General features: G+C 38.9%; 1 protein-coding gene across 2 annotated transcripts in view; it reads right to left on the bottom strand.

The window, feature by feature from the left end:
• clns1a (chloride channel, nucleotide-sensitive, 1A) overlaps positions 1-3,385 on the bottom strand; it is a 14,841-nt gene extending 11,456 nt beyond the window's left edge. For both annotated transcript variants that reach the window (XM_028573787.1, XM_028573789.1), the window contains exons 1-3: positions 2,875-3,385; positions 1,338-1,474; positions 1-80 (exon numbers count right to left, since the gene is read on the bottom strand). The exon at positions 1-80 is cut by the window's left edge and continues 55 nt beyond it. In XM_028573787.1, the coding sequence (XP_028429588.1) occupies positions 1-80; positions 1,338-1,474; positions 2,875-2,993 (336 nt within the window). In that variant the 5' untranslated portion in view covers positions 2,994-3,385. The remainder of the gene's footprint in view (positions 81-1,337; positions 1,475-2,874) is intronic.
• Positions 3,386-13,202: the final 9,817 nt, after the last annotated feature.

Here is a 13,202-nt window from a genome sequence, read left to right as displayed (position 1 = left end):
ATCATCACCACAGCTGCTGTTACTGCTGTCGTCTTCCTCGTCATCCGCTGCTTTCTCTGTCATATCTGCCTCATTCTCACCTGAAAGGATAGAAGAGTGACACACAGTCAAAAACTCATAGCTTTAACTTTCCTCCTGGCTTTACATGAATCATTATGCCACACTGTGGTTCATTTAACAATGTTTTACATACAGTATCTCACACAAGTGAGTACACCCCTCACATTTTAGTAAATATTTCATTATATCTTTTAATTGGACAACACTGAAGAAATTACACTTTGCTACAATGTAAAGTATTAAGTGTACAGCTTCTATAACAGTGTAAATGTGCTGTCCCCTCAAAATAACTCAACACACAGCCATTTTGATTGATTGATTTTGGATTTGACAAACAACATAATCCAAAGGATAGCATGTTAAAGTGTAAACACTTATTTTCAACATGGTCATTGGTGTTAAAACATGCAACACATAACAAAGACCTATTTCTGGTCAAAAACAATAACATATAATACAAATCATCCAAGGTTTAAAAGCATTCTAAAATCAAAGAATCATAAATCACATAAAATAATCAATCTACTCTAACTAAAAAATATTGGCTACTCTGTTCCATAAAAATACCTTTACTTTATATCTAAAAGCCCCCCTGGTATTTACAATTTTGAGGGAAAGTGGCAGATTATTCCACAATGTTATACCTGTATAAAAAAAAAAGAACTTCTAGCTGCATTGTTGACTCTGGTCACTTTACAAGAACGGACACTGGCCCGAGTATTGTGATTATGCTGTGTATGAACCATTTTTATATGGGAATGTAAATATTAATGTCTTAACCGCTGGTAACTAAAGTGAGTCCACCCCTGTGTTAAATTCCCATAGAGGCAGGCAGATGTTTATTTTGAAAGGCCAGTTATTTCATGGATCCAGGATACTATGCATCCTGATAAAGTTCCCTTGGCCTTTGGAATTGAAATAAACACACTTTTGTGAGATACTGTGTATAATCAACAGATGCAGCCCTAGTTCAAACTATGCATGGGGGGTGGGGGTTATCTACCAGTAAAACAAAAGTAAAAAATATGTAGAGATTTCATAAGAAGGGAAATATTTAGGTTCACAGACCCACACACTCCCTCAAAAACACGACAAAGTAAAGATTTTTTCTGAACACGGGTCATTCTTGACACCAAAGAATAAAGTGTGTTTAGATGAAGTGGCAGATTTTAAACAAACTTTCCCTCGTTTGATGCCAGATATCACGCCAGAGAGAAGTCAAACGACTTCAAGTAGAAACTCAACAACCGATCCTACAAGGTTTTTGTCACTCTCACCCGTGAGTTTGCCGTTGACCATGACGTACAGGTGCTCCTGCGGGTAAGCGCTGACGTCTCTAGAGATGGCGTGCAGGCCGATGGTGGGATACTCCAGAGAGAAACCCATCCCTGAGCCGTCAAACCACAACAGCCGCCTGCGGAAAAAGAAAATTGTACACAAAGCTGACAGTTGTTGGTTCATAAAAGGGTGCACGCACATACTGTCAGCTCCATTTAATGGCATTTTACAGTGGCAGGAAACATGGGGAGAGAGGCTGATGACAAAGCTGCAAGACCCACACAAAAGTTTAATATTTGTCATTTTTTTGTACTTTTCCAGGCTTTCAAAGCAAGTTCTGAACTGTTTTCATTATTGTGGAAACTTTGGACCTTAAATCAGTTGAAATTCAGAGGTTGATTTGGAGCGGAGAGTATAAGTAAAGGTCAGTACCTGCAGCAGTTTGAGTCCTGCGTCTAAAAACAAACGGCTGACAGATTCTGACTGCAGGGGTGCAACTAATTATATTGTTCTTTAATCCATTACCTGTTTTAGCTACAAAATGTCAGAAAATTAGTTTAAAAACAATCCTGTTATATTTTCCCAGGGCACCATGGGTGAAATAAATCTTCAGTCACTCAGCTGGCCTTATATAGGACAAAGAAACGCATAAAATCCTCACATCTGAAAAACAAGTTGGCACATTTGCGTGACAAACAACACTGGAATGAATAATTGACTAATTTAACATTGATTTTCTGTTGATCGACTAAAAGAATAACCGATAAATAGATTCAGCTTCACCTGATTGATCACTACAAAACACCCAAAAGGTAACAATATAGTAAATTCCAGAAGCTTTAATGACTTAACACATTAAGATGTTTAGTACAGAAACACTTATTAAAAGCTTATTAAGCTTTGTTATAGATTAAAACTACCCAACACACAGTTTATACAAGTACAGCTGAAAGGATTAGTCGACTGACTTTAATTGAAGAATGATCCATTTTGATAAATATGTAAGTCTTTTTTTCATTTGATGGGTGCAGTTTTTCAAGAGGTATACATTTTCTGCTTTGTCTTTTAATTATTTTAATGTATTTACACACCTTAGTGACTTAAGACATATGAATCTGACAAATTTGAAATTTTTAATATATACAAACATCTATACATCTATCTAACATTTTCATTACAGGACTTTTACTTGGAACAGAGTATTATTTACAATGTTGGATTAGTACATTTATTTAGGCAAATTATCTTAAAAACTTCCTTCATCGCTGTTTTTATCGGAGTCTCTGGGTGACGAATTAGTTTTCAACCAAATTAATTTCTAACTCTTATTTTGAAAGTGACTACTCCGGAAGTGGTTAGCACGAGGAGTGGCAGTGTTATGATGTATCTGTTATTATTACACTTTCTATCGTGTATTTGTATAATTTAACACAAGGTCCATTTTAAAACACTGATAACACACCAGATTAAACAACAACCTAAAACAAAAAATGGTGGTTTAAAAAGGCAAAAACAAGCGCCACGTGCATCACTTACGTTTCGGCGACGTACAGCGTGCCGCAGCCCAGCTTCTGGCCGTTCATTACCGCCGTGGTCTCGGCTTGCTCGTGCCTCACTCCCTCGGTGGGAGGACGGAGGTTTTTTAATAAAACCATCGTGCGTGCAACCGTTGACGTCTGCGGTCTCGCTCAACGATGCGTCGGGAGCGGAAAGAAACCAGACTCTGTTGTCAACGAGAAGCTGCGTGACCTATTTCGTGCTACAAAAGCTTGCTAATTTAACCCGGGATAACTTCTCTGAAAATTAACGCTCGACAGCTGGAGGCGGATAAACTGCGAGCCGGACCGTGCGCGTCCTCTCCGGGGTTAGCACAACCGGGCCGAGCCGTTCAGAGAATCGACGTGAAGCCTGATAAACACACACGAGCGACGTTAACTCCTCACAGTTGTGTGTCGACCTTTCAAAGCTGAAATATCGCGGCAAGATGTGTCGAAGTAACGTCAAGAAAATTACGTGACCACCACGAACAAAGCGTAGTTACGTCTGTTTGTACGTAACCTCCCTATTCCCGTTGTCACAGTGCTCGTAAACATTTTATTTTGAAGGTTTTTTACCGGAAATGTTTGCATGCCATTTTGTCTAACTTGACGTAATAACTGGTGCCTTCCAGTGGTCATCAGAATCCGAATCAGCTTTATTTGCCAGGTATGAGGACATTTACGAGGAACTTTGCTTTGGATTAATAAAATGCTCACAAAAACTGACTTCTGACTACGGTCAGAAATCCTTTTTTTTATATTTACACCAAAATTTGGAATGACATTCCCCATCTCATTCTCACATTATCATCCATCACATATTTCAGATTTCTTCTTGATAGTCGCACTTGCACACACTGATTGTTTATGTATTGGGTTTTTTTGTCTCGTTTTTTTCGTATTTGTTTTATTTATGATTTTATCTGTTTAGTCAATAATGATGTTTTGTGTGGATGTGTATTTGTATTTGTATTTATTCTAAGGATCCCCATTAGCTGATGCCTAGACGACCAGCTGGTCTCCCTGGGGTCCAAGACAACATTTAATCAGACAATATTAAAACATTTCATAACATATACTGAAAAGAAAATAAATTAAGCTAAGAGAATATATATGTAACAATATCTGCTTACAAAACTAAATAACAAGAAGAAAAAATTACAATTAAAATGAAATAAAAACAATAATAAACAGAGTTGAGAAATATCTACCATTGTACCTTAAAGAACTCATCAATAGACATAACCAAACCCGACATCTCCGTTCCTCTGACAGCCACAAACTCCAGGTCCCCAAGTCCAAACTCCGCACTATGGGAGAGTCAAACAACCTGAGGGCGCCACAGTCTATAGAGGTTTTTAAAAATAAATTAAAGACCCACTTATTTTGTATTGCATTTTCAATTTCTTAATTTCTTGCTGTCTTGTTTTTAACTGTTTTAATGTCTACTGTGTTTATCTGTGCACCTGTAGCACTTTGAGATGTGTTCCTCATGTGTAAAGTGCAATACAAATACAATTTATTATTATTATTATCTTGAAAACAAAGTTATATATTACAGTATATTACATGGTTAACATTAAGGCAGATCACATTAGAATAGATGAAAATCAGACATTTTTTCAAAGTCAAAGTTGTGTCCGATGTTGCTGCAGAACAGGAACCTGCTGTAAACCAGTTTTTAAACTGAGCCAAGCCCGTTTTATTGTAACTTAATTGTTGCTTTTAAAATTTTCCTGTAAAAATAAAAAAAAATGAAATGAAATGAATCTGCTTACTCATACAAAACAAACAACAAAAACTACCAATTTATACACACTATAAACAGAAACAATACAGACAGGTTGAGGCAGTAGTGCAATGAAGAGTGCAAAGTGTGCAGGAGTACATTATTTTCATGATAAATTATTATTATTTTAATTATGGAGCATAGTGCAAAGGATGCTGGAATAAATATTATGTTATTATATAAGTATTCTTTTACAATATGAACAGTATGAACAGCTCTGAAATAGAGAATGATGAATAAATAATAAGTGGAACCAGTAAAAAGGTGTTGATTAGAGACAGTGTTGCTGCTGGGTTATTGCACAGGAATTGAACCTGACACTGTGAGTCAGAAGTCAGCTGTTCATCAGCTGTTCATCAGAGCGCAACTACATCCCGTATATCATTTTTAATAGTTTTACTGTGAAAGTATTTACCGGAAAGTTGAATGTGCTATTGTGTCCACATACATTTTTATGAAACTTTAATAATGAAAAGTAGTGTTGAATAGTGTAAATTAAAGATAATATGAAAAATAAAATAGACAAAAGTAATCGAAAAAACAATAAATGCAATATTTGAAATATATTTAATAATATATTTTGAGGATATTAATTGGAATTAATTCAGTTCAATTTTATTTATAGTATTACATCACAACAAGAGTTATCTCAAGACACTTTACAGATAGAGTAGGTCTAGACCACACTCTGTAATTTGTGTCTAGACCCAAGAGTTCCAACAAGCAAGCATTTAGTGCGACAGTTGCGAGGAAAAACTCAATAATAGTGGGCAATAACAGTCACAATAAAGATAACTGGAACTATGACTAGAAATAGTAGTTGTAGTAGTTCATAGTGTAGCAGGGCACTGCAGGGCATTACAGGGAGTAACTTGGTATTACTCATTACCCCAAAAAAGGCTTGATAAATACTTTAATACATTTACATTACAGCGTTTTCCTTCTTTATATACTTCTTTTTATATATATATATATAATAATATAAATATCCAAATTCTCTTGTATAAAAAAAAGAGCATACATAATTATAATTGTGTATTTAAAAACATTTAGAATTTAATCTGCCTTGATTTTATTTTACTTTGTCTTCCCACCATTCATAATGCGTATACTGTAATGACACCCCGTGATTTATAAACATTTATTTCGTGTTTTAACCGGATGTACTACTCGTGTAATTGTCTGTCTTGACCATATACTGTATATAAATATATATTAATTATTGTTATTATTATTATTATTATACCCTTGTGTGGTCCTTCACGTCACCGGGACCCGAAGGACCACACAAGGGTTATGTACTTCCGTTTATTTTGTTGAGAATTGCTCTCTAAACCCTGTCTCTTGTAAAGTAAGTAAAGTTTGTTTCTAGAGCACATTTAAACACAGTTTAAGCTGACCAAAATGCTGTACAAACAAGCTCTAAGGTGCTGTATTAACCCTTGTTTTGTACACACAAGTCTATGAACTTGACGCTAGTGAAATGCAAGTGTAGTTGCTCACTGTGGCCACTAGAGGGCAATAACATTCATATTGTAACCACCAGATGGCAGTGTACACTAGCTTATAGAGGGCACTAGCTTATACAGTGAACGACTGTACCAAACTGTAAAGGCAGACACTGTAAGGTCTTGTTTTTGTGAAACTTTAAAATACAGAAAGATAAATAAAAATGACAAAAATTTAAAGTTTGGTGCTAGTAATAATAATCAAAAATAATAGTGACATTTGAAACTAGGGAAATTATGAAATACATAGTGTAAACATATGGGAGTAACAAATAATAGTATAAAAATATACTGTATGTAACCTTAATTATTAATTTAGTTTATACGCATATATGTGAAAATGAAGATGAAATTAAATAAAATGTCTCAAAATGACAATTTAAGTTGTACGATATTATAGAAATAACATAAAAGCATCCCCCGTTTTGGCTATTTCGGCAAAGGTTGCCGTCACCGGGAATTCACAGCAGAAAAAGTCTGAAAATTTCCACAGAAACTTCCCAAAACCTCTCCTGCAAGATAATCTCTTGCCATTTTCAAAATGTGAAGCAATTTTCTATCAACTAATAGTTTTCCTGAATAAAAATAAGCCAGAGACACGGTTGTGTTTTTTGAAGAGATGCCTGGGATGTTGGTTTTAATAACTTAGAAAACATTTATGTTACAGCAATACTACAGTAACAGTACAACAGAGAAATGGAAGGAGCCACATTCACATCCAGTGGTGCCCGTTTGAATGCAGATTAAGCCGGACTGAACATTTTAAAACCAACGGATTCTGCCACAGAGCCGAACACAGATGCACACCAGGTTCAGTGGAATGATTTGGGACCTGGGGCATTTAAACACATTAATCTCAAATCTGGAGTAACAGTCTGAGTACTCTAAAAGGGTTGGTTCTGCCTCAGTGTAACCTAAATGAAAACCTTTAGGGGGCTGCAGTCTTATCTTTTGAGTACCGAGAGTCCAGTTGAGCTGATAAATGATAGAAACGATATAAAATCACCATGATGATCAAGAGGCTGCACGGCCACATTAAGGGGCTTTTCCTAAAACAGCCTTTTTATTAAATCTAGAGGTTGTACTTGCGATGAGATAACCCATGCTTAGAAAGTAAACCAGCTAATGAGACTCTGTCCAACGAGCATTTTTATCTTCTTTTTCTCATTTTTTTTTTTTATACAAAGGAGTCCCACAACACCTGAACCACTTTAGGAAAGTACCTGAAAGAACATTTAGTAATTTAACCGCAGCGGTGAACTTCAAACGTCTGGAGCCCACTTTTATCTAAAAGTGAGCGAGCAGGGCCAGTATGTAAAAGTAATTCCAGTTATCAATTCAACAATTAAATCCTATTTAATGCTTTTGGCAAGCTGAGAAGTTCCTCTGCACAAATCATGCATTTGTGACCCAAAACTAAAGTTTTTTTTTTTTTTTTTTTTTTTTTTTAAAGGTGATAATTTTCTGATTTTTCTTCCCCTCTCAACGTCTCCAAAGCTAAACGTAAACCACTGATATAATCTGAGATATACACTTGATTTCTGTTTAAATCATTACAGTATGTTCTTCAAAAGGTACCATAAAGGATACTGTCAAACAACATTTGTCATGACTAAAGTTTCAGACCATGATCTAATTATTAGGATTAGTGGTAAAGGTCTCTATGGTTGTTGAACTACAGCTTTCACATCGTTATGATAAGATTGGTACATACAGGCAACAATAATTAAGTGCCTGACTCACTAAAAAGTGTTTTGAAATGAAACAAAAGTAGTAGTAGTCTTTATGTGCATGTTCTGATCTCTAACAAGTGACAGAAGCATCTTCCCACGTATGTTATGTTACAAAATACACTTTTGGTGGCCATAAACTCTGCACAGAAAACACTTCTTAAAAAGAGCATCGCACCAACATCGTCCTCCAACTCTTTACCGTTATAAAAGTAGATGTTTTTCAAATGGATGACTGGCTTTGTTTTCGTTGGGTGTCCTAAGGTTTGGGACATCTTAAAGGGATATGTCGACGTTTGTTGAAATAGGGCTTATCATGGTCTCCTCTAGCTGTAGATAGGTGGGGTCTCCTCTAGCTGTAGATAGGTGGGGTCTCCCCTAGCTGTAGATAGGTGGGGTCTCCTCTAGCTGTAGATAGGTGGGGTCTCCCCTAGCTGTAGATAGGTGGGGTCTCCTCTAGCTGTAGATAGGTGGGGTCTCCTCTAGCTGTAGATAGGTGGGGTCTCCTCTAGGGTAGATGGGTCTCCTCTAGCTGTAGATAGGTGGGGTCTCCCCTAGCTGTAGATAGGTGGGGTCTGCTCTAGCTGTAGATAGGTGGGGTCTCCCCTAGCTGTAGATAGGTGGGGTCTCCCCTAGCTGTAGATAGGTGGGGTCTCTCCTAGCTGTAGATAGGTGGGGTCTCCTCTAGCTGTAGATAGGTGAGGTCTCCCCTAGCTGTAGATAGGTGGGGTCTCCCCTAGCTGTAGATAGGTGGGGTCTCCCCTAGCTGTAGATAGGTGGGGTCTCTCCTAGCTGTAGATAGATGGGGTCTCCTCTAGCTGTAGATAGGTGGGGTCTCCTCTAGCTGTAGATAGGTGGGGTCTCCCCTAGCTGTAGATAGGTGGGGTCTCCCCTAGCTGTAGATAGGTGGGGTCTCCTCTAGCTGTAGATAGGTGAGGTCTCCCCTAGCTGTAGATAGGTGGGGTCTCCCCTAGCTGTAGATAGGTGGGGTCTCCTCTAGCTGTAGATAGGTGGGGTCTCCCCTAGCTGTAGATAGGTGAGGTCTCCTCTAGCTGTAGATAGGTGGGGTCTCCCCTAGCTGTAGATAGGTGGGGTCTCCCTAGCTGTAGATAGGTGGGGTCTCCCCTGTAGCTGTAGGGTCTCCCCCCTGCTAGGGTGGGGTCTCCTCTAGCTGTCGATAGGTGGGGTCTCCCCTGGCTGTAGATAAGTGGGGTCTCCTCTAGCTGTAGATAGGTGGGGTCTCCCCTAGCTGTAGATAGGTGGGCCAACACATTTTTTGTACATGCATTGTTTTAGTACGATGCAACACCGGCAGCACCGCCGCTAGTTAGCTTAGCATAGTGAATGGAATCCTATGTTGCCGGTTAGCATGTTGTGAGTAAAAGTGAGCCAACAAAAGACAAAAAAAAACAACCTAATTACTTGCACTGAGACAAAAAGTGCGTTGGCCCACCTATCTACAGCCAGGGTAGACCAGGATAAGAACTATTTCAACAAACGGTGGCGTATTCCTTTAAGATAAAGAAAGAAAAGATCACATGGTTTGAAACCTGGCTGGTTTGAGGAGCATTGCAGGGATGATATTTGCGTTTAGTTTCTTTAAAAACAAACGTATGTCAGAAAGCTTCCAACGTTGGTAAGAGAGTGAAGTAACTTGGATGTAGCCCAATTCAAATATAATCATACTTGAATGTTTTTGGGAACTTCAGCTGAGTGCTCTAGTTCTGGGTTTGGAGCTAGGACTCTTTTTTTTCTTTGTAATAAACTCTCACGCTGCGAGGCTCATCAGAAAATGAAGAGAAACTCTGCAGCATCTCCCATCTCGTCAGATCAGGGCCCGTATTTATCAAACTGCTAATAGGGACATTTGGGATTTAAGATTAAAAGTAACAATCCTTTACTTCTGCTCCTGAATATCCGTAAAAACTTTTCAGAACATTTCTTATGACTTAAAAATGCATCTTCTGAGACACATTTTTTAGCGACTGTAGAAATGATTTGTGTGAATTTGTTAGCTGAGGAAATATTTATGATTCTGAATCCAGTAGTTTTAGTCGGTTTTCATTGCATTGTCTGAACTTGTCAATGCTGTAATTAATTGTCCTTAACATGAGTTTTCCCTGATGTACAATTTAGTTCCCGCTTCAGTTTAGTTTTTGTTGTTTCCATTAAAGTGAATTTCCAATTATTTCATTTCTAGTGGAGAGATTTAGCATTTCACACTTTAATATTAGTCGAAGTCGAAGTAAATGGCTCAAGAAGTCTCAAGAAGTTTCACAAATACAGGCTCAGAGTTTGGACATCGTCCTCTTCAGCTCAAAATCCAGCTCCTGAAAAGAAACTATTTACTGACACCAATCTTTTTGAGTCTGACTTTCTGCATTTAAAGGGGGGGAATCATTAGAAATTCAAAGTTAGGGGGGAGAAACGTGGTATTCAGAGTAAAACCAGGCCAGCCTCTTTCCATTAAACAGCATAAAGTCTAGACAGTGATTTGACTGCATGAATTTAAAGGAATTCTACCATCCTGCCCAACAAAAAGACATCTTTCGTCCAACACAGTCAACCCCTAAAACGTGTAAAAAGGTCGACAGGGATTGTTATTCAGGAGCTGAGACGACTGGTGGAGAACACAAAGTTTGTTTGAGCGGTGACAAGTGAATAAAGCTTTGTTACTTCTGTTACTTAGGATCGCTTCAGGGACACTGAAATGCAGGAAAACCTTTAAAAAGACGTTCGACACGGGGCTGAGAGTGAGCAGTTTTCGGCTCTTTGTAACAGTTCGGGGACCTTTCTCGTCCTGGTGAACGGGCTCCACGCTGGTCTTATTTCACACAGATCTACGGCCGCAGAATCTCTCAAACAAAACAAGCAAACCGTTGATGAACTCGCAGTCCACACATCACTCACAGCAGCATCTCTCCTCCTCTCCTTCATATAGAAAATAGAACACTATATTTTACAAGAGGACTAAGAGAACGGAACATCTATTATCTTACAAGAAACAGAGTACACAGGCAAAGTATGTACAGCAAACGTGGTCCCACCGAGCCAAGGTCTGGAGGGACCAGTCTGAAACCGAACGTTTTGGCTGTCGGGGGGGGAAAAGAAGGCGCGTCTCGCTCGGCTCGTAGCACGAAATGAAATGAATTTTACGATCATTGTCAGTTCTGGAGATGTTCCTGTTGATGCTTTTACATCTTGAGAGAGTTTGAACTACAGAATTAGTTCAGGAAACGTTAGGAAAACTGAGTTTCAATGACATCCTCCGAAGTCTGCATTTAAAGAACCAAACATTTCGAAAATTGAGGATTAGGTTTTCTAAAAATCCATTCAGGTGATTCTCATCCAGTCTGTGGTTGGCCTCCGTTATTTACCTGCCACCTCCACCTCGTTAGCCGCCTGGAAGAATTACACACTACGAGGTGTTGAAAGTTATGCGAATATATTTACGAGGGTGGCCGCTAAAGATTATTTTCAATATCGATTTAATCGGCTGATTAATTTTCCCAAAAAGTCCTTTCGTATTTTAGTTTATAAAATACAGTATGCCTTATTGGCGGACTAAGAAAGAAAAAAAAAAAAATTCAGTTTATTATCACATTAGACAAAGAAAAGCAGCAGAAGAAGCTGCAGCCAGACAACGTTTGGTGTTTTGGCTTAAATAATGACGTTAGACATCACAAGTGTTAGGTTAAACTCCGGTGGATGAAGCTTACCACTGTTATTAAGCACTTTAGCTTTCAAGGGGAAACATCTTTGACTTTACGAGTTGACAAGGAGCACTTGAACGCAACGTTACCGTTATTGTGACTGCAGTTAGTCGATCGCTGACCACTTTTACGTCATTTCGTTACGATATTGGGTCACGATACTGTCCGGGGTTACTCGCAAGAAGCATCTCGCTGTAAGAATCGATTCACTCAAGTTACAAAAAAAAATAAAAAATACATTTCCTTACTCGCCTCTAATGGGATCTAACCATGCAGATAGTTTCAGGTTGGTTTTTTTGACAGGTTTTGAGGCATCTGTCGGAAGATTTCTGCCACCATTCCAAACACAAAGGAGGTTTGTGGTGCTCACTGAGAAAAAAGGGAGAGAGAGAAAGAGAGAGAAAGAGAGAGAGAGAGAGAGAGAGAGAGAGAGAGAGAGAGAGAGAGAGAGAGAGAGAGAGAGAGAGAGAGAAAGATAGAACATGCAAAAAATGTCACAACAATGAAAACACCATCGTGAGGACCACAAACACAATTAACTTTGTATTGGGGTGGAGGCAGAAATCTCAGAGATCTCAAAACCTGGACAAATATAGTAGAGCTGGGCAATATATCGATATTATATCAATATCGTGATACGAGACTAGATATCGTCTTAGATTTTGGATATCGTAACATCGTGATATGGTGATATAAGTGTCTTCTCCTGGTTTTAAAGGCTGCATTACAGTAAAGTGATGTCATTTTCTGAACTTACCAGACTGTTCTAGCTGTTCTATTATTTGCCTTTTCCCCACTTAGATATTATGTCCACATTAGTGATGATTATTTATCTAAAATCTAAGCGTGAAGGTACTTTGTTAGAGCACCAATTGTCAACCCTAGAATATCGCCGCAATATCGATATCGAGGTTTTTGGTCAAGAATATCGTGATATCTGATTTTCTCCATATCGCCCAGCCCTAAAATCTAAGCAGAGCTATCTGCGTGGGTAGCTGGTGATACCACTAGAGGTAAGTGACAGACAATGCTTCCTCAAGTCTGGTGTCTCTAAAAGCATCAGCTCACATCATCCAAAGTGTTGGGTTTGACACTGAAACGCTCTCCTCGGCCGTGGGTTAGTAGGTGCTACGAGAGTGATGAAGTGCTTTAGGATGAGGTGCACTAAAACAAACAAGACTCCTGTGACCAATTCAACCGGGCCCGAATGGGATGAAAGCACCATCGTCATCCTGCCACATGGACCCACCAGAGAGAGAGAGAGAGAGAGAGAGAGAGAGAGAGAGAGAGAGAGAGAGAGAGAGAGAGAGAGAGAGAGAGAGACGTCCGTAACTCAAAGAGTTGAGGATGACCTCCCCAGCGATGCTGATGCTCTCGGACCGGCTGGCTGTCAGAGATGACGAAGAGTGCAAAATGCGTAATGGTGACTTTGTGTTGTTAAGTACGGTGCCGGCAGAGAGAACCCTCTAACACAATACCACAGCGAGGAGGGAGAGCAGGACAGGAGAGAGAGGGGAGGAGGAAGAGGCGGAGGTGGGAGAAGATATCCAGTTTATTTTTTAAAAGGTGGTGTTTGTGTGTGAAAG

Source organism: Perca flavescens, chromosome 3, assembly GCF_004354835.1.
Source record: "Perca flavescens isolate YP-PL-M2 chromosome 3, PFLA_1.0, whole genome shotgun sequence".
Taxonomy (NCBI): Eukaryota; Metazoa; Chordata; class Actinopteri; order Perciformes; family Percidae; genus Perca; species Perca flavescens.
This window is presented reverse-complemented; position numbering and strand designations above follow the sequence as displayed.